Source organism: Fragaria vesca, linkage group LG6, assembly GCF_000184155.1.
Source record: "Fragaria vesca subsp. vesca linkage group LG6, FraVesHawaii_1.0, whole genome shotgun sequence".
Classification (NCBI taxonomy): domain Eukaryota; kingdom Viridiplantae; phylum Streptophyta; class Magnoliopsida; order Rosales; family Rosaceae; genus Fragaria; species Fragaria vesca.
In genome coordinates, this window is record NC_020496.1 from 33,247,802 (window position 1) to 33,267,720 (window position 19,919).

The window sequence follows — 19,919 nt, forward strand, 5'->3', positions numbered from 1 at the left end:
ATATCAAGAGTATTGGGAGAGGGAGATGGGTTGCAACAGTTCCAAACCTCATTCTTTCTTGAATGATTCTTCAATATTATGTTTATCAAATTGAACAAACTGGACAATATGATCTTCTTGACTTGAATTAATCAAACCTCAATGATCTCATTCCTCTAGTATACAATAATTATTTAATGGATGTGTATATAATGAAAACACAGATGAATTGTTTCATAGATAGTACACACCAATAAAGTTGAACTTATGAGTTACGTAAGATTACACAAGGATGCTTTGAAGCAAGAGATCAGAAAAATATGGAGAAATTTTGATAAATAACCACATTTTGGTTTATGAATTGATTTTTAGGACGAGCTTCCAATGAGGACCTTATAATGAGGACCAAGTGAGGACTTTCAAATGAACGGTTGGATCAAGGTTTTGACTTTTAATTGATATTTTCTAATTCCCATGTGCATATCATCAAACCATTCATTTGAAAGTCCTCACTTGGTCCTCATTATAAGGTCCTCATTGGAAGCTCTTCCTTGATTTTTAACCATGTTTTCACAAATCATTGAAAAATAACCATATCAATAAACTAGAAGTCTAAACTGCCCTTACATAAATTTCTTCAAATCATTTATTTTTTTATCTTTATCAATTTTCACAATTGCGCAAGCTGCTCTACACCGCACCAAAAGTCTAATCCCCACACTCCCACATATTGTTGTTTTTATTATCTGTCTCATCATTCGATGCCCTAATTTCTGCTCTGCTTTTCTAGACTGTTGTGTATGATCTTGGAAGTATAAAATTTGGTAAACATGATCCAAACAATCAGAGAAATATACTATAATTTGAGCCAATGCCCTTGAGAGACAACCCAGTAATTACGTTGTAGAAAACTAATGCCAACTAAACTTGTTAATAGGGCTGGCATTTTGAGCCGAGATAAACCAGCCAGCTGACTTCTGAGCCGAGCCAACACAGTCGGTAACCAAGAGTCTCGGCTCGGTTGAGCCGTACCAAATATGTATCTCGGCTCGGCTACGGTACGTGATTTTTGTATACCGTCGGTATACCGTACCAACCGATGTACACGTATACGCCTTTAAATACAAAATATTTGCCACTATAGTTGGGACTTGAACCCAGTACCTCATGCATGAAGAGGCTTGCCTCCAACCACCAGAGCAACTGCTCTTCTTGATAATATATATGCAAAAGCTAAACTTATTCTATTACAGAAGTCAAAAGTGTTTAACACATCAAATAGATTCTCAACCCTATTACTCGATCAACTTTTTTCTTCTCTCCTCGCTGTTCTTCATCTTCAGTTCTTCACCTAGCCTTTCTTTCTTCTTCTCCCACCATCACCATCACCCGCCATCACCATCGTCCATCAAAGCCTACTTTTCCAAATTCTCTTCCATCGATCAAAGCCCACTCTTTCTCCTCTCTAATTCCTTCATGTAATTGGAATTTTGATTGATATGCTTGGTTCAATAGTTTATGCAACGATGGCTTTGTCGATCCATTGTTTGATTTGTTTATGCCTTTCTGTGTTTTGATAATAATTTTGTCCATTTGGCTTAGGTTTGTTCTTTTGATGCTAATTCAATTGTCTTCTAAGGGTCGTTGAAGATTTGTTTGATCAGCTTCAAACTCGAAATTAGGGGCAGGATGTTAAGAAGCAACAGAGAGGTTTCGAAGTTTAAAAACGACGTTTGTAATTTTATTTCTATCTTCTTTTTTATATGAAATCACTTGTGATTATCCTTTGCTATAGAATCGAGATTTGAAGCTCGAGCTTTGTGAATGATGAAGTCGACATTGAGATTTCAGAAACACAACAAAATATTTGGTTTTTGCAGTGATTTTGAATCATTGTTTTTGCAGGTTCGGTTAGAGGCCCAGCCGTACCGCTACCGACCGAAAGTTCGATATACCGAACTGTCGGGATACTGACTTCGTCGGTTGGTTGTGGCATCAGAATTTTCCTACCGCCGGAAGTTGGTACGGTAGGCGGTTTGGGAGTTTTTTATCGGTAACCATACCGAGCCCAGCCCTACTTGTTAAGACTTAAGAATGTCATATGGAACTAAAATATTGGGCGCCTTGACTTGCTTCTCAACAGCTCCCAAGAATCTCAAAGCTCCCATGTGGCTAAGCTCTTCATCTTGTTCTAGACCTTCACTTGCTTCCTTCTTCGTATAGCAACTTGTATAGCAGATAGTAAAATATTGATAATTTTTCTCTAACAGACATTTGAGTTCAGTTCATTGAGTGAGATATCCATCTTTTTCTCAAACAGACTTCTGATCACTATAGGCTAATTTGAGGGCATCTTCGATCAGCTCATTATTGCTACTGTATGATCTGAACTTGGACCTCTTCTCAAATATGTTCAAATGGTTTCAATTTTATTTTGGGTGCAAACCATTCAAATGCCTCAAGTGTATCAAGTTAGCGATACCAATTACCAAGTAAAGTTTATTTAGCAGAATTGCCTTGTGAATCTCTGAGGTCTAAGTTTACTGTAAGGCAGCTAGAGTGAAGAAGGTCTTGGATAGCTAAATCCATGGCTATTCTCTGTTCTTTGTCAACTTCGGAGAGTGAGAGATCGATGACGGAATCTTAGTGAAGAAAACTGAGTTTATTTTATTTTATTTTCTGTAGTTTATGAAGTAGGAATAAAAGAAGGGCAGTTTTGAATTTTCCTCCCTTGTTATGGTTATTTTTCATTAGTTTATAAAAACATGGTTATAAATCAATTTGAATAGCTAAAAGTGGTCATTCCTCAAAATTTCTCAAAAATATGTAGAGTGTCTGGATCATAAAAGTAAATCACATTACGATTTTCAAAATAATACATATAGATCTGTAGATTAAAAAGGATAAAAAGATACTGAAAAGGCTAAAAGAGGCAATATGAGGGAAAAAATTCAAAAAGATGTGTATATGTATTAATACAGTTGAGGAAAAAAGTCAGCACCGGTACCCACATTTTGGTGTCAAGGTCAAGTCGATACCCTGTCTCACAAAACTACCACTGTGATGGCTAAACTCGATATTTGGTAGTTTTGTAAATCTCAGTAATTCCATCGATCCAATAGAGTGAAATTGAATTCAGCATCGACATCTTTTATTTCATCCAAACACAGTCGCTATCCTCGTTAAAACCCTCAACACCCCCCACCCAATGCCATCCCTCCCCAAAAGAACGAAAACAGCCTCTGAATGAAGATCATGTTTCGAGAGCATTTGATGAAGAATTACCAATATTAGCTAGCTTGTTGGTAAAAAAGTTTGCCTCCCTTACTGAAAATGTAAATAAACGAGGTGTTTTCAAAGGATTGAGAGCTAGCCAGAGAGTATCTCTGATGACTACAACAAAGCGGGGATAACATCGCGCATCGCACTCCTTGGTGTGGCCGCGTCTCAAAAACCTCTTCTCTTTGAACGCAGGGAGTCAGGGACAATGCTATCCGCTTCCTCAAGGCATTTCCGATCCCACAGAGTAGCAGGGTTACTCATTCCCGCTTTCTCTCCCGACCCATTTCCCATTCGGATCCATAAATCTCCACCACTCCCAAACCCGAACACCTTCCCATCCTTCACCACCGCAACAACATCCACCCACAACACTCACCCCTCTTCCCAATCACAACAACAAACACTACTCACTCAAATTCTCTCCTCCAGCGAAAACGCCCCCACATTACTTCAATCCTTACACAACCAACACATATCCCTAAACCCAAACTCTTTCAACCTTGTTCTAATCTCCGCCGCCCAAACAAACCATCTTCACCTCCTAACCCACATCTTCAAACTCGCTGTTGCTTCCAAAACACAACCCTTAAACTCAAACTGCTATCTCACTGTCGCCAAAGCCTTTGCAAAAGCAGATGACTCTGTTCTGGAGCTTCTCAGATTCACCGACCAAGTATTGGAACTGACTCGACCGAGCATGACAGTTATAAACAGACTCCTCTTTGCATTTGGTCAACTCAAAGAGACTGATACTGCAGCTTTGATCTTTGCCCATGTCAAAGATAGAAGCTTTTCGCCGGATTTGTACACATACAACACTGTTTTGGAGATATTGGGCCGGGCGGGTCGGACAGGTGAGATGCTGAGGCTGTTTGGGGAGATGAAGGAAGCTGGGATTGACCCGGATTTGGTTTCTTACAATACAGTGATAAACCATGTGAGGAAGTTTGGGGAGGTTGAAATGTGCTTGTTTTATTTCAAGGAAATGTGTGAAATGGGTGTGCAGCCTGATTTGCTGAGTTATACTGCGGTCATTGATGGGTTGGGGAGGTCAGGGAATATTGAGGAGTCGTTGAGGTTGTTTGATCAGATGAAGAAGAGGCGGATTCGGCCTTCGTTATATCTGTGTAGGGCAGTGATCAGTAATTTGAAGAAGATGGGGAAGGTGGAGATGGCAGTGAGTTTGATGGAGGAGATGAATTCATGTGCTTCAGGTGTTTCTAATCCGAGATGGAAGAAACGTCGGTAGAAACGGTTAGTGTGTTTTGATAATGGAGTATTTTTCAGGTCTCTTGCTGTTTGTATAGTATTTTGCAGTGTTCGAAATCTGATATTTACTTTCTGTGTTCATCTTTGATATGATGCAATATAATGTTCATTTTTCGGACATTGTCGTTTTGATCATTTTGGTATGTATGCAATAAGACTTGACATATACAAAACAAGCTTGAACCAAGTCTGAAGTTGTACGAAAAGAATGATGATTCAAACCTTGATTACAAGTTTGAAACTGTTAATAAGAAAACCAAACCTTGATTACATTGAAAGACAATGATGGAACATAGTTCTGGTTGATGTCCCATGATTCAAATGCGACTCGAGTCCCTCCCAAAAATATCATTCTGCTCCGAAATAATTCCAAGATTGTAATGGAAAATAAATGGTCAAACCTACCAGAAGCAAGGCATGTACCGAAATCACATTTGTAGAGAATGCTAAGCTTTAAATTCAAATTTATAAGTCAACTGCAAATGGCTCCATAATGCATATCAACTAGCGAAAAGTTTGATTCTCCGTCCTGTTGTCAACAGGCAAACATGCTTCAATCCTTTGGAAATTAAATGTCTCAAAGAGCATCCATCATAAAGCAAAAAACAGAGAACACATACATGAACCGTCAAATGTAATTTGATCATCTTAGCAGCTTCCAGGAACCGTATAGAACTATCTAGTCAGCCAGCATATCAGCCTAGTGGAGTATCATTCTCTACATACAACCATCTTTGTACACTTGAACATCAAATTTATCTTTAAATCTTCATCCGTAAGCCTACCAATAGTCCCGACAAGAACACGTCCCATTCTTAAAATGGTGAAAGCGAGTAGTGTCTCTCAGAATGATTTCTCTGCCCACAAGCTTGGATATAAATTTAATGGCAGTGTGACAATCATTACAAACTCTGAGGTTCTTCATGATCCTCAGTGTACTGTTATCTGGAGTATTTATTAACCCAAATGCAATTGCAAGTTTCTCACTGTGATGCATAAGCATCTTCTCCTTCAATTCTTCTGCAACATCATGCAAGACCGACTCAGTATCAGGGACAAAACCAATATTTTTAATCTCTTCCCAGATTTTCTCCATCGTCTTATAGATTCCATTTCTCTGTGGATGAACCCAATCGTCAACCCCAAACACATGCACTTTGTTCTGATACTCAATCCAACTAAATCCTTGGCCTTTCTTCACTTTCCTATTCTTCATTAACTTTCTTACTTCTGCAGCATCTGCCCATCTTCCACAAGCTGAATACAAATTAGCAAGGGCTGAATACGCCCCACTGTTGTCTGGTTCAATAAGGAGCAATTTTTCTGCTGCAACTTTGGCCAAATACACATTTTTGTGAAGCTTACAAGCAGATAAAAGTGAACCCCATGCTATAATGTCCGGTTCAATTGGCATATTTTGTATCACGTCGTATGCTTCTTGAAGTAACCCAGCACGCCCAAGCAGATCAACCATGCATGCATAATGGCTATGGGTGGGTTCAATCTTGTGTACGCTCCTCATCAAATTATAGTAGCTCCTGCCCTGTTCGACCAATCCCACATGTGTACAAGCAGAGAGTACCCCAACATAAGTTATATGGTCAGGCCTAATACCAAGTGACAACATCTTCTCAAATAGTTCAATGGATTCTTCCCCAAGACCATGTTGAGCCAGGGCCAATATCATTGAACTCCAAGAAACAGTATCTCTGTTCCAGTCAATCAGATTGAACACTTGCTTTGCACCACTGATGCTTCCAGCTTTGGAATACATCGTAATTAGAGCATTGCCCACAGAAACTGAAGACACTTGTCCTGTTCGTATGGCAGTTGCATGAATTTGTTTTCCATAATCCAAAGAAGCCAAGCTTGAACTGACGCTCAACATCGCTGCTAATGTGTAGTTGTTTGGCCTGGGGCCTTCTGCTATCATTGACCTAAAGAGCTCCAATGCATCATTATTTAACCCATTCTGCATATAACCAACAATCATAGCGGTCCATGCTACCACATCACAGTCTCTCAATGAGTCAAATATCTGTCTGGCTGGGTTAACATCCCCAACCTTAATGTATCCATCCAATAAGGCAGTAAAAGCTATAAGATTGAGATCTGAAGTCCCGCACTGCTCTAAAACTTTCTCGGCAATTTCCAACCCACCAGACTTGGCATACATTGAAATCAAAGCATTAACTACAACTTCCGACGTGTCCAATCCAGCTCTTACAATAAGAGCATGGATTTGTTTTCCAAGTTCCAACTTCTCAAGGCTAGCACAAGCCGACAAAATGCTTGCCAAGGTGAACTTATCAGGCTTTAGAAAAGAGTCCTTGCGCATACTTGAGAATATACTCACTGCTTCTGTATGGAGCCCATGCTGATTATATCCAGCAATCATTGAATTCCAAGATACAATGTCGTGCTCTGTCATTTGATTAAACTGCGCAAGAGCAAGGTCGGCACGACCACATTGCATATGTATTGAGATCATATGATTCCAACTCGACACGTTTTTCAATCTCATCCTCTCAAACACAATCTTCGCAGTCCCCGGATCACCGCATTTGGCATACATGTTCACAAGGCAGTTCCCAACCGAAACATAACTACCAACAGCAAGCTTGACAACAAACGAATGCACCTTCCTACCAATATCCAAACCCTTCACCGACGCGCACGCCGAAAGAATGTTAGTAAAAGTGAACTGGGTCACCGGAACTCCATCCAAAACCATCTCTAAAAACATGTTGATGGCATCGCCATATCGACCCATCTGATTGAAACCCACAATCATGGCAGTCCACGAAACCGAATCACGCTCAGGCATTGCATTGAAAACTCTACAAGCCGCATCAAGCCTTCCCTGCTTTGTATAATTCGAGAGAATGGTGTTCCAGGAGAACCTGTTTCTTAGAGGCATTTCATCGAACACGTGGTGTGCATCGACATAAGACCCAGTTTTGATATAGTAGTTGATGAGGTTGTTCATCAAGAAGACACCGAGGTGAAGCCCTGACTTGATGATCTGGGCGTGGATGGTTTTTCCGGCAAATGGGTGTCTCTTGTTTAGGCATGCTTGGAGGAGAAGGGCATATGAATCCGACGAAGGTGAGTTTCGCGCCTCCATATGCTGTGAATAAGAAATATTCAAGGTGAGTCACATGATGGCAAATACATAATGGCACATATTTTCAAAGTGACCTGCTTATTTATTTATTTAATTTTTTTTTTTATGGAGAAAGTGACCTTCTAAATAGAGCTTCGGAGGGCACCCAACGTTTTCATTGTCGAAAGAGAGTGCAATAGAGGATTCTGGGAGAACACAACTCTCCCATAAACAGTTTGAAGCAACTCGATGAACTAGGGTGACAAGTGCATTGGCCACAAAAAGTGATGTTTCTTATCATTGGCCAAAAAGTAAACTTTTATTTTTGGAAGTTACGAAGAGAATATGAGAGTTCTTTTATGATATTAAGATTGAAAATTGCAACACAAAACCTGGAGAACAACCGCCCCTACACTACGGAAAATGAAAGAGTAGAAAGAAAGAAAATAGGTATATACTTTGATTTTTTGGAGTTGTCTCACTCGGACCAAAACAGAACATAAACTTCTGTTTAGGTGGTGATCTTTTACTTGGCCTCTTTGGGTGCAATTCCATTGCTAATGTCTTTCAAATGCTAGATAAGCTTCTAGTAACATTGTAATTATGGAAAAGCTTCTGATAAGTTGGTAAAAATGTATTTCTGCAATGCCATGCCAAGTAAGTTGAATGCTGGTCTCAATCGAAAAAAGAGTTGAATGCTGGTACTGCTTTTACAACTGTGCATCCCATATCTGGTCTTTCTAGCGTAATATACTTGTAGCTAGCCTCTAGAATTCAATGATATAGAATAAGCATGAATATATGCTAAGATGAAGCAATTGGTTTACTTTTCATAGCTTTATGCCTCCATATATGAGTTCAGATCAAGACTTATTCAAGTACAACATTTTTGAGCACCGATGTCAAGCAAATCATGTATATGCAACTATGCAAGTAATAAGCATTTGCTTTTATAGCCTTTTGCCTCTTGTGATAATTAGAATTAGAACTGAATTAAAGTTTGAGGTTAGCTGAAAAATCTTCTATACTTGATCCTTGAACTGCTAAGGCTATACAATTGTTTCTCTTAAAAGAAGTTCTTGTTTTTGAAACTCGATCCAGTTATGAATTATACGCAGGTGGTGTCCAACGCCAACAAGCTTGCAAAATTGGTAAAGAAGAAGAAGAAGAAAAAAAGATGGATAACTGGCTTGTCTACTACAAGGACAAATGAAGCAAAACTTCAGTGAGGCTCTTGATTAAGGTAAATAATTTTCTCTACTAAGTGCTAAAGTGTTTCCAAGTATTAAAGATGAATTTAATTTTTCTTTAACCTGGATGTGCATATGTGACTATCAGGCTGGATTTCTTGGCTTTGGGGAAAGAAACTTGATGCAATTGAACATTATCATTCTGAGATTGAGAAAATGAAGAAGGAAGTACCGGTCTGTTCATTTCTTTGTCAAATATATACCGTCCCGCAAAGTTTTAGTTTTGATACGATTCAAAACAGCAAAAAAAAAATTACCAAAATTTATAGTTGAATTTCACAAAAAAAAAAAAAAAACAGTAACAACACATCTAAGCCTAAAAGTTCTTGATATTGTTCATCAATCATGATGCAAAGCATAGCATAGGATCTCATACAACACCAGTAAGAAAGAAATATTTTCACCTCCAGCAAAAATAAAGGCCTCAAAGCCTAACTAGTTAAAAATATCATACTCTACATAGGTATCAACATAGGTAAGCATACTCTTCATAGGTACGCATCAACTGACCAAGAAAGAAGTAATATATCTACAGACAGAACAACCATCAACTTTAAGAACTAGGAGAATGTGATCGAAAAAAAACTAGCAGAAGCATTCAGTTGCTGAACTAATGAAAACCCAAGAAAAGCAAATCACAGAGTTGTCCTGGCTACATCAATTGAAATTTATTGATGGCACATCACATAGCACAGTGACTTGGAAACTATGGTGATCCCATCACCTGAATATCACAGTCCACCCCAATCCGTAAATTGGTATACCAATCTGGTGATGGAGGTGGAGACAAAGGAGGTGAGGAGACTGAGTACTTCGCGGTAGGCAGCAAGATATATTGATCCTCAGGTATCTCTTTCAAGTACATTATTAGACTATCCTGCTGAAAAATCAAATATAAAAGAACAAACCGTACTGTTCAAAATGATCCGAACTAACAGGATAGATGTGCTGCAAAAGAAAGCCTTTGGAGGTTTACCTCAAATTTGGTTAGCTCAGAAGGTTTTGGTGGAGATGCAAGCTTCTTGCATGGAGTTGGTCCATTTAGCATCCAGTATATATCCATTGCATCCAACTGGGTAGCCTCTCTCATTGTTTTCATGCACTGCTCATGGTCATGCAGGAAACCTTCCTTCTCATACTCACAAGAAGATTCCTCTGACACAACATTAGAAGTCTTCTGAAGCAAGGTTTCAGATGAGCCTTTCTTCTTGCTTGCATCAGCAATGATTTTGGGAAAATTGTTGAGAGCAGGCTTTTTTGTTGCCTTGGTAAAATCTGGCTTCCCCCTATTGGATAGGTCCGCTAGTGGTTTCCTACCACCTACTCCGCCTTTCTTTGTTGATTTCAATGCTGGTTTTCCCGCAACAGAAACTCCTGTCGTAGATAATATGGTTAGGCCAAAATATCATAGGAAGAATTTTAGATATTATGGAATAGCAATAAACTTGGTGAGCACCATCAGAGTGAACATTGAGGTTCTGATCTTGACTCAAACAAACAACTTTTGATGCCATTGGGTGGCTCTTTGTAGCCAACTGAAATGAATTCTCTGCTAACTGTAAAATCAAATGAAAGAAAGTAAGAAAATAACCATAGTAATGCACAGCATCAACACATGTTAGTCCCCTTAGTTGAACTTGTCCATTGACCATCTAGGATAAAAGAAAATGTACAGCCAGAATTCAAAACCTAATTGGACCATTGCACAGAAACTTTTTGATGGAAAATAGTTGCCAACATCAGATCAATACACCCAATTCTTCTTTTGATGTAAAGTAAACACACCAAAAGTGAGATCACACCAAAAGAAATGGACATAGTATATCACATCAACACACCCCATATTTACAGACAAGTCAAAAATTCTCCACAGCTGAGTTACCAGTTTAAACCGAAACGATGAACAAAAAAGAAAGGACAGATTTTAAAACATTCCAAATCCCTGGTTGTTTAATATCTCACCAACATGCCTAAAATCACATTTCAATATATTTAAGTCATTTGACAGAAGAAGAAACAATCAAAATCTTGTACATAAACCCCATCTCAGAAACCGCATATGAAATCTGAATCTCAAATTTTGATTATTGGTGCTTCTTTACCATCATCAATTGAAAACAAAACCCATTGTCCCCAAATTCCCAAAACCTGGTCTCGAATAGATACACCCAATTCAAAAAGAAAACCCATATCGTTAATCTTGGCTACGACTAACCCTATTCCCGATCTCCACAAATTCAACATTCAATTCTTAAAGGATTTCTTCAATTGAAGCCATGGCAGTCAGTGATTTTGACAAACGAAACCCTAAAGAAATGAATTGAAATCGGAAGATTAAGAAAACTGACCAACGAACGAAGATTTCCCGAAATTGCTCTTGGAATTTGAAAATCGCGTTTCCCAGTTTTTGTGTTGCTAATGTTTCTCTCTCTGTTCATCGCCTTTATACAAGCGGAACGAGAGCCCAACGGTAACTGCATGGCTATTTACATAAAAGCCCCTCTTTTCATTTCATTGTCAATTTATAAAATTCGGACTCTGGACCCTTATCTTGACCCGACCCGTTTCAGAAAGCACTTAAAACTGTTTCCTCTTCCCCACTTGTCCAACTCCTCCTCCTCAAAAATGGAACACCAGCACGAGCACCCCGAAACCCTCCCACCCTCCTCCACCACCCCCACCTGCTGCAAATGCGGCGGCCCCACCGCCATGGCCGCCCCTCCTCCGTCGTGCTCCCCTCCCCCAGTCTACCGCCCCATCCGAGCCCCCGCCATCAACCTCCCCCCTAACAACAACTCCCAACAAGCCATCATCCTCGCCCCGGTCCCACAAGCCAAGCCGGTCCCACCCATCTCTCCCCCCTTCCACTTCCAGCCCCCCTCCAAACAAATCCAATCCCCCGACGACCTCCGCCGCTTCCACGACTCCGATTCCGGCAAGCACTTCCTCGGCTTCGTCGTCGCCCTCTCCGAATCCATCCGCTCCAAAAGGATCTCCGATCCCTGCCACGTGTCCCCCGTCACCGCCTCCATCGTCTCCATCCTCGAAACCCTAATCCAATGGGTCGACCAAATCCCGCCGACTCAGCAAGCCGCCCGATACGGCAACGTTTCGTACCGCGTCTGGCACGACCGCCTGGTCGAAAATAGCCCTGACCTAATGCTCAAATTCCTCCCACCCCATCTCGAACCTTCCACCGTCGAGATCGTCCCCTATTTCTCCGACTCCTTCGGAAACCCTAGCCGGATCGACTACGGCACCGGCCACGAGACCAATTTCGCGGCGTGGCTCTACTGCCTGGCCAGAATGGATCTCATTAAACAAGAGGACTACCCTGCCGTGGTGGCCAGAGTGTTCGTCAAGTACCTGGAGCTCATGAGGAAGCTTCAGCTGGTCTATTGCTTAGAGCCGGCCGGGTCTCACGGCGTCTGGGGCCTCGACGACTATCATTTCCTGCCGTTTATTTTCGGCTCATCGCAGTTGATTGATCACAAGTACATGAAGCCTAAGTCCATTCATAATGATGATATATTGGAGAACTTTTCAAAGGAGTATATGTATCTTTCAGCGGTGGCTTTCGTGAAGAAGGTGAAGAAGGGGCCGTTTTCGGAGCACTCGCCGCTGTTGGATGATATCAGTGGAGTTCCGAATTGGAATAAAGTTAATAGTGGGATGCTCAAGATGTATAAGGTTGAGGTGTTGGAGAAGGTGCCTATTATGCAGCATTTCCTATTCGGCTGGCTTATCAAATGGTATGATCCTGTTACTTATCTACATTGCTCTATCTAAACAATTAACATAGATTCATAGATTGTAAGCAAGTTACAAATTTGTACTTTTTCTCTTCTAGAGTTAAGTTATCAAGCTTGAAAAAGGAGGAGTAGTTACGAATTTTATTTCTTAGACAAAGTGTGGTTCTGATCTTATAGTTCTAGTCTGTGGTGGAGCCTCATTTAAGCGGGATGTACTGACACAACATAATTAAGTGCTTGGTGTTGTTCGGAGGGAGGGTTAATAACTTGTTTTGGGTTTGGCTAAAATTTGTAAAATTAGGACTATTTGAATTATTGGTTTATTTTTGGTTGAAAAATTTGGCCACTGCCTTGAGCGATTAACAGCTTTTTATTAGGATCTGAGGCCATCCTAGGCCAATTGTCTCTATTGTTGTTGTGTACCCTTTCCCTGCATGACTTCATGTGAAGATGCAGCCATATGTTTCATTCTCTGAGCTTTTTGTTTCAACTTTAACAACAAACCTGGTGCAGCAATATAAGAGCTACTGATGCAGGGAGGAGCAACAGATGATGTGAGAGTAATAGGGTGATGAGGGAGTGTTGAGAGAACAAGGAGACAGAATAGGTTTTAAAGAAAGAGAGGGTTTAGAAAGGAAATAGAATGAGGGAGGTTTTTTTTTGAAAGGCGAATGAGGGAGGTTAGGGAAGAGGAAACAAGGCCAAGCCTTATTAAGGTAAAATCTCAATTAATTCCAAACTCCCTTGGGATTACATTAGAAAGCCATATTTATAGGCTTAAAATACAACCCTTAGACTCCTAGAATACCGTAAGACTAATAAAACTTATTAATTTACCCTTAAATACTTAAAGACTTAAATAGACATAAAGACACACTCAAGACTTAAAAGCACTACTCATAATTATTCTTTATATCTGAAAATAAACTTGACAAGGCCCTTGATTTTCCTTTGGACCAAAAAGGGATGGGCTTAGTCTTTGGCTTCCAAAGAGGATATTTCATTTCCAGCCAGCTTATGGCTGCTCCGTTAGCTAGGCTTTTAGATCATCACAGGAAACATCTTTCATTCTTAACAAGCAATGATTTTCAGATTCCCTCTGTGATCTTCTGCATTGCACTAGCATCGAGTGTGCCTAGAGTTGCAGGTATAGGTTTTCCAAGTCTCAAAACTGGTATCCGGTTCTCTATTGTCATGACAGATATAGTATTAAGGTCCAAGAATACATGAAACTTTTGCCATCTTATTAGTCATCTTTGTGAAACCCACAACTTAGTTGTTGCGTACCTGTAACTCTGTAAGAGTATGTGATGAACGTTTTGACCTTTAAACATAGAATAGCAGTGTAAAGAAATAGTATCGCATTACATTACTTATGTCAAGCACCAATTCAGCAGTCGTATGGTGTTTTCATAAGATTATTATTGAACAGAATATGTAGAAGCTGAATTTCTCGTATTGTGTGTCAATCATGATTCGACAGCTGAGTCTCAATTGTGGAAATGTGCATTTTAAGTATTAGCTAGTGCTGGATGGATAAGTGTGTTTTCGTATTGTATGTTAACTGATATCCTCCAATGTTTCCTTTTCCCAGGGAGTAAATCGTAACATGAGATTTATTGGGCATCTTTCGTGGAAGAGACTTCAGATTTCTGTCAGGTTATAAGTTAGTAGAAGTTTAGAGAGGTACTAGATCGAAAATATACTTCTGCTCTTCTGTAAATACTGCTCTGGTTACTGATTATGTGGTCTTGCCGTTATGTGAGTGCATTTTATTTTGATATAAAAACTTCGCTCTGAATGGAAGCGTGATGTGTTTCTGAAATGGCAAACGGAAATTGATCCCAAAAAGAGGAGTATATGCCCATGATAAGAGATAACTGTTTGTGTTGAGCTCGGATTCATTTCCTCCTCAGCGAGTATGAAGTCTTGGTGATCAGTTTAGAAGTTGGTTTTAGAATGTCCTTTTTTCAGCCCATGTATTGGTTTTGTTCCCATACTCACTGTTAGTAAGTCGTCGATATAATTTAGGAGCTGTTCAAAGTTATAGACAAGAATTTCAATATGAAACTTTCTCGGTTTTCAACTTTGAAATGTTTGGATAATTCTGACTTCTGACGGTCTAAGAATTGCATGAAAACAGTGATTTGACAACAAAAATATGTACATGCAATTCTGGATAGATTTTTAGGTGCATGATCCACACTTACACAGAACTAGAATATGACGTTGCAGTATATAGGCTTTGCCATTATCCTGCATACTATTGTAAGCATCCTTTACTAATTCTTATATGTCTATACTTATGATAGCGGAATGACGTGTAATGGCTATTCTGGACTTTGTTTGTTTTTCTCAATATAAAATCAATTGATTCGCTTTCAAAAAAGTCAAGCTACAAAAATATAAGCAGGATCAAAAATAGAAGTGGCGTATATGTCTGAAATAAAACTACCAGTTACTTTTAAGGCTCTACAAGGATCACCATTGAGACAAAAAAAAAAAAAAAAAAAAGTCTACGGAGTTATGATAGAAGTGATCAATACTGATGAGAGTGAAAGTGTACATTTAACTGTGTTTCAACAGAAAAGGTACAAGATGAAATGAGTCGTGAAAAAAGGGTTTTCGCATGAGAAATAATAGATATACAAGATTAAGCTTTCTTTTTCAATCCTTATGTTACAGGGGTCTTATTTTGTTCATCAATTTGTTGACACACTGTACATACAGCTCCTCCTAGTTTACAAGTACTTTTTGTGCTATCTACAACTTCCAAAATGCCTTACGATACTAATGAACTCAATGTGACTGAATATTGGAACGCTGCTGTTTCAATCTATCAATGGTGTAATTGTAAGCGCCAACCAATTGTTTCCGAAATCTTGGGAGGTCTAGTCTCACCGTCTGACCCTCAAGATAGATCATCTTTGTGTATTGCCATCCCTTTCTGGTTACACTCCTTGGATCTTTAAGAACAGGATCATCCTTGTTATATTTGTCACATAACGAGCTCTCTTTAGTAAGGATTTGGTATCCAATGTAGTTTAACCCAAGCTTCTTTGCAGGTTCTCCATAGTATGCCTCTGCTGCCCATTCAATTCCGAGAGGAATGACTTGGATAAACACAGAACCAGGCTTCATAAACAGAAAATGTGTCATGGCAGCACCATGAACCCCAATCATGACATCGCTCGAATTTAGAGCCCAATAAATCTCTGCTAACATTGTCCTGCTATCCGGCCTCAAAACTTGGACATGAAACCCGATTTTCTCAGCCATTTTCACCAGCAAATTCTCATTGGTTATCGCCCTTGATCCATTCCGAGATATGATAACCAACTTCGGCTCGTTATTGAATGCACGCTCTTGCACATTTCTCCTGATTCTGGATGGCCTTTTCGATTTCGAAAGAACATCAGAAACCTTTGCATGTTCATGCATATGCATTAGACTTCTAATCTGAGGCTGGTAAGCTCTGTCAAGGAGTTCTCGGAAATCGACGATGCTCTTATTCCCTTCCATCAATGAAGAATCCACAGTGAGCTCATCGTGAATTTTCAAACCAACGATGGCCTCAGGGAAGCAATGAACTCTCTCATCTGTATGGAAATCTATTACAGGATAATCTGAGAGATGGGAGAGAATGTCCGAATATTTCATGACCCACCAATTGTGAAATTCAAGAATGACGAACACAACCTTCTTGTTGAAATGTTGGGAAGTAATGTACAGTGGCATAATCCCATCATTAAATTCATGGTAGACGTTGCCGGTGTAACCCCCGGTTGAGAAAAACACTGCCGGAACATCATGTTGGACATCACAGTTATGATGGTTCATGATCAGAGTACGTTTCTTTGCAATGAGGTCCAACTCAACAATGGTGTCCATAATAATTGTTTCCCATTTTCTGGTGTAGGGTTTGATCTTTTCGTGTTGGAGGTCCTCCTCATTCTTCACTGCTTGGTCTTGCGATGCGTAAACGAAGATAGAAGAGGAAGGCGAGTGTGTTCTTACATCCCCTTTCATGGTACAAACATCTGAACGCATACTGCTTCTATCACAACAAATAGCTCCTGCAGCTACAAAGACAAGTACAATTCTAATTAGTGTAGTTTATAACTTTATTATTTGGTTAAATGAATAATATAACTTTATAACTTTATATATGTATATGAACAAATAAATAAGTAGACAAATTAATTAGTCGATCGATCTGAGAAAAAAACAGTGTTTGAGAGATTATTTCAACTAAACAAATCACTCTAGCTTTGCTGCATACTGAAAATAAAGATCGAGAGAAAAATAAAATCTTATTTTTGAAACTAAGAAAGTATTAACAAAGGAGTAATCAAAAGATATTATTGTTGGAAATTAACTACTATGAATAATGTTCTTGTTGGAAAATTTGTTGCGCTGAATGTTTGGGTAGACCGTGAAATGAATCATAAGGGATCAAGTCTTTGACGTAGACATGACCCTGAGTTTCCCATCAGGCATATCAAAATATCAAACTAATTAACAAGGTGTAAGTGTATTAGTATACAACTTATAAGGAAAAATGTCTATTTAGTACTAATTTAAGTCTCTTATTTCCAATTCCAATGATAATCTTTTTCATTAACCCATTTCAATATAAGGTAACATTTTTTATGCCCAAATACACAAATCTTTATGTCCAACTGCACAAATCTTTACTGAAGTCTTAACAAATCATATTATTTTAAGACTATTTTATCATCACCCCTTAAACATGCATAGAGAGAGAAAATGAAAGAGAGAATACTTGGCCGGAATATCACCGGACTCTGGTCACCGACCGTCGGACTCCAGTCACCGGTCTCCGGCGCCGGACTCCGATCACCAGAATTTTCCCGACCGCCGGACTCCGGTCACCGGAATTTCCCCAACCGCGAGACTCCGGTCACCGAAGTTTTCCCTGTAACTAGTTAATGACCCTTGATAACCAGTTACTGACTAGTTAATGACCCCTAATAACCAGTTACTAACCCCTAGTAACTGGTTACTGACCAGTTATTGACACCTAGTAACTAGTTACTGACCCCCAGTAACCGGTTACTGACCAATTATTGACACCTAGTAACTAGTTACTGACACCCAGTAACCAGTTATTGACTCCTAATAATCGTGTTACTAACCTTTAATAATCAGTTACTGACCCCCAATAATCAATTTATTTCAGCTTAATAATACCAGAAAAGAAGAAATATAAGAACATAATCAGTTACTGACCCCTAATAATCAGTTACTGCCAGTCAATAATCATTTTAAACATACCTTCTCTCCTTCTCCAACCACAACATACCTTCTCTCCTTCTCTAAATGCAAACAATTTCTCTGACTGCACCACCAATATCTTCAATTCGTTGACCAGCCACTCAAAATCTCCTACCTCTTTCTTAACTGACCTTCTTCCGACAGTGTCTCTTGCGGACTGGAATTCCATCGAGCCGTTGATCGATCGCCGTCATCGGACCACCGGCATTGGCAGCGGCTTCATGGCCTTTGATGAAAATCCTAGCTCCGATCAGCTTCTTGTTACAATTACTCGCCGCAAATCGGTCTCCGGTCTCACACACACTTCTCCACTGCTTTGGCATCGGGCCGAGATTCAAATCCGAGAAGCTCTGACGCTTCGGCCAGACTCCTGTGTCAAAAACCCCGACGTTAATGTCAGAGCCGTAGTCGGATTCGGACCAGAGCCCACGCTGGTTTCGAAGCCCCAGGAACTGCGGTGAGCGAGTGGTGTGGAGGTGGCGGCGGCAGTCTTCGAAGACTTGGAGGACGGCGAGGTGGTGGCTGAGGGAGGTGGCTTGGTCGGAGGTGAGAGCGGCGGGATTAGAGAGATAGACGAGACCTTTCATGGTGTGATGGCAGCGGTAATGGTGAGGGGGGAGAGAGAGAGAGAGAGAGAGAGAGAGAGAGAGAGAGAGAGAGAGAGAGAGAGAGAGAGAGAGAGAGAGAGAGAGAGTAGAGTAGTAGTAGTAGTAGTGTATTTTTAATAAGATTCATTGGAACGGGCTATTCAATCTTTATTTCATTGAAATAGAATTTACTTTTCATGTTTTTGTGTATTTAGGCATTTTCCCAACTTATAATTAGTCTACTTTGATAGGTTGGTTTTGGAAAAAATATATGGTCTAGGTTTAAGGCTAGACCGCAGCCAGCCAACTGCGCTAGGGCCAGGAGAAAACGATGATAAATTAGTATACTGGTTAATTTCCTTTCTTTTTTGCCAATCAATACTATTTTGTTTATAGATAAATTAGTATAATAGTTCTGGGTTGATGATGAAACTTGAAAGATACGTAACAACACTACTTACAGCAGAAACAATCTACAGAGAAAGCCAGAAGAGAAGCAGAGAAAGCACAAACCATTAGACATCGAAGAATACAAGGGAGCCTTTGCGTCGGTAACAGCAGCAGTACTCGGGCCTTCATTTTCTCCTTCCGGTGGTTCTACAGAAACACAAATAGCTACAAATTTTAACAGATGAAACGTGTAAACTTCATAACGAAATATGGGAAAACCAGAACTTACTTGAAAGGGAGAAAGTGGGGACAGAGGAAAATATCAGATGAGGGGCTAATATGAAGCTACAAGAGAGAATACAGATGAAGAGAAAGGTGAAAAGCTTTGAAGTTGATCTTTTGTAATAACTAGAGCTCGCACACTCCATAGCAAGGGTCTGACACTCCTCATCATCTTCTTCCTCCCTAGGCTTTTCACCTTTTTTGCGCTGGTGGTATACCATTTTATTTCTTCTGCAGAAGGGTTCTATTTAAGTTTTCGGATTAAATTCTGGGTTAAGCTTTCTGATCGAACTGGCTGGCCGGCCTAGCAGTACGTTCTGATGTTAACCCAGCTTTACACTAAACTTAAAGGAAAGGGAAATTGCAAGACGTAGATAACAGAGGGAAGAAAGCGAGGATATATATATAAATGGCAAACGATCGAGATTCCTATGTGATTATTGACATTAGGTTTTGGTTTCTATATATCTCTGTCGATATCACAGAGAGAGGAAGGTGAAGGTGAGGGTAGGCTAATTCGGGGGGAGTTCTATCTATTAACTCTACAAATATTCAGGGGAGGCTAACTAACTAATTGATCTAGCTGTGGTACCATGGAACATATATAATAATGCAAGACGTTAGATAGTCTAAATCATTGGCCGTCATATTCTGATTCTTGTGAAACCATATAGCGAGGAGAGGATCGATCATGTACCAGAAAACTAAAATATCCGAAAATAAA

The 19,919-nt window shown here is 39.8% G+C and overlaps 4 protein-coding genes across 4 annotated transcripts; 2 read left to right on the top strand and 2 right to left on the bottom strand.

Moving 5' to 3' along the window:
* Nucleotides 1–3,958: 3,958 nt before the first annotated feature.
* Nucleotides 3,959–4,510, top strand: LOC101294001 (pentatricopeptide repeat-containing protein At1g11900-like). Its single transcript, XM_004306153.1, has one exon. It carries the CDS (start codon nucleotides 3,959–3,961, stop codon nucleotides 4,508–4,510), a length of 552 nt encoding a protein of 183 aa, XP_004306201.1.
* Nucleotides 4,511–5,017: 507 nt separating this feature from the next.
* On the bottom strand, nucleotides 5,018–11,076 carry LOC101294291 (pentatricopeptide repeat-containing protein At2g22070-like). The gene is made up of 5 exons (XM_004306154.1): nucleotides 11,035–11,076; nucleotides 10,343–10,442; nucleotides 9,863–10,260; nucleotides 9,611–9,763; nucleotides 5,018–7,660 (listed from the first exon to the last, which is right to left on the bottom strand). The coding sequence occupies exons 1-5, from the start codon at nucleotides 11,074–11,076 to the stop codon at nucleotides 5,312–5,314; spliced, it is 3,042 nt and encodes a 1,013-aa protein (XP_004306202.1). The 3' UTR covers nucleotides 5,018–5,311.
* A 435-nt stretch (nucleotides 11,077–11,511) lies between these two features.
* Nucleotides 11,512–14,751, top strand: LOC101294585 (serine/threonine-protein phosphatase 2A activator-like). Its single transcript, XM_004306155.1, has 2 exons — nucleotides 11,512–12,638; nucleotides 14,233–14,751. The coding sequence occupies exons 1-2, from the start codon at nucleotides 11,512–11,514 to the stop codon at nucleotides 14,237–14,239; spliced, it is 1,134 nt and encodes a 377-aa protein (XP_004306203.1). The 3' UTR covers nucleotides 14,240–14,751.
* Nucleotides 14,752–15,423: 672 nt separating this feature from the next.
* On the bottom strand, nucleotides 15,424–19,711 carry LOC101309854. The gene is made up of 3 exons (XM_004304299.1): nucleotides 19,203–19,711; nucleotides 19,037–19,120; nucleotides 15,424–16,720 (listed from the first exon to the last, which is right to left on the bottom strand). The coding sequence occupies exons 1-3, from the start codon at nucleotides 19,414–19,416 to the stop codon at nucleotides 15,438–15,440; spliced, it is 1,581 nt and encodes a 526-aa protein (XP_004304347.1). The 5' UTR covers nucleotides 19,417–19,711; the 3' UTR covers nucleotides 15,424–15,437.
* Nucleotides 19,712–19,919: the final 208 nt, after the last annotated feature.

Coding starts and splice junctions, on each gene's coding strand:
- LOC101294001 (XM_004306153.1), top strand. CDS start 3,959: ATGACAGTTATAAACAGACTCCTCTTTGCATTTGGTCAACTCAAAGAG.
- LOC101294291 (XM_004306154.1), bottom strand. CDS start 11,076: ATGGGTTTTCTTTTTGAATTGGGTGTATCTATTCGAGACCAG. Junction 9,764..9,862: donor CTGAGCTAACCAAATTTGAG/GTAAACCTCCAA, acceptor ATTTTTCAGCAG/GATAGTCTAATAATGTACTT. Junction 7,661..9,610: donor GGGTGGACTGTGATATTCAG/GTGATGGGATCA, acceptor TCTTATTCACAG/CATATGGAGGCGCGAAACTC.
- LOC101294585 (XM_004306155.1), top strand. CDS start 11,512: ATGGAACACCAGCACGAGCACCCCGAAACCCTCCCACCCTCCTCCACC.
- LOC101309854 (XM_004304299.1), bottom strand. CDS start 19,416: ATGGTATACCACCAGCGCAAAAAAGGTGAAAAGCCTAGGGAGGAAGAA. Junction 19,121..19,202: donor CCCCACTTTCTCCCTTTCAA/GTAAGTTCTGGT, acceptor GTGTTTCTGTAG/AACCACCGGAAGGAGAAAAT. Junction 16,721..19,036: donor GTATTCTTCGATGTCTAATG/GTTTGTGCTTTC, acceptor TTGTCTTTGTAG/CTGCAGGAGCTATTTGTTGT.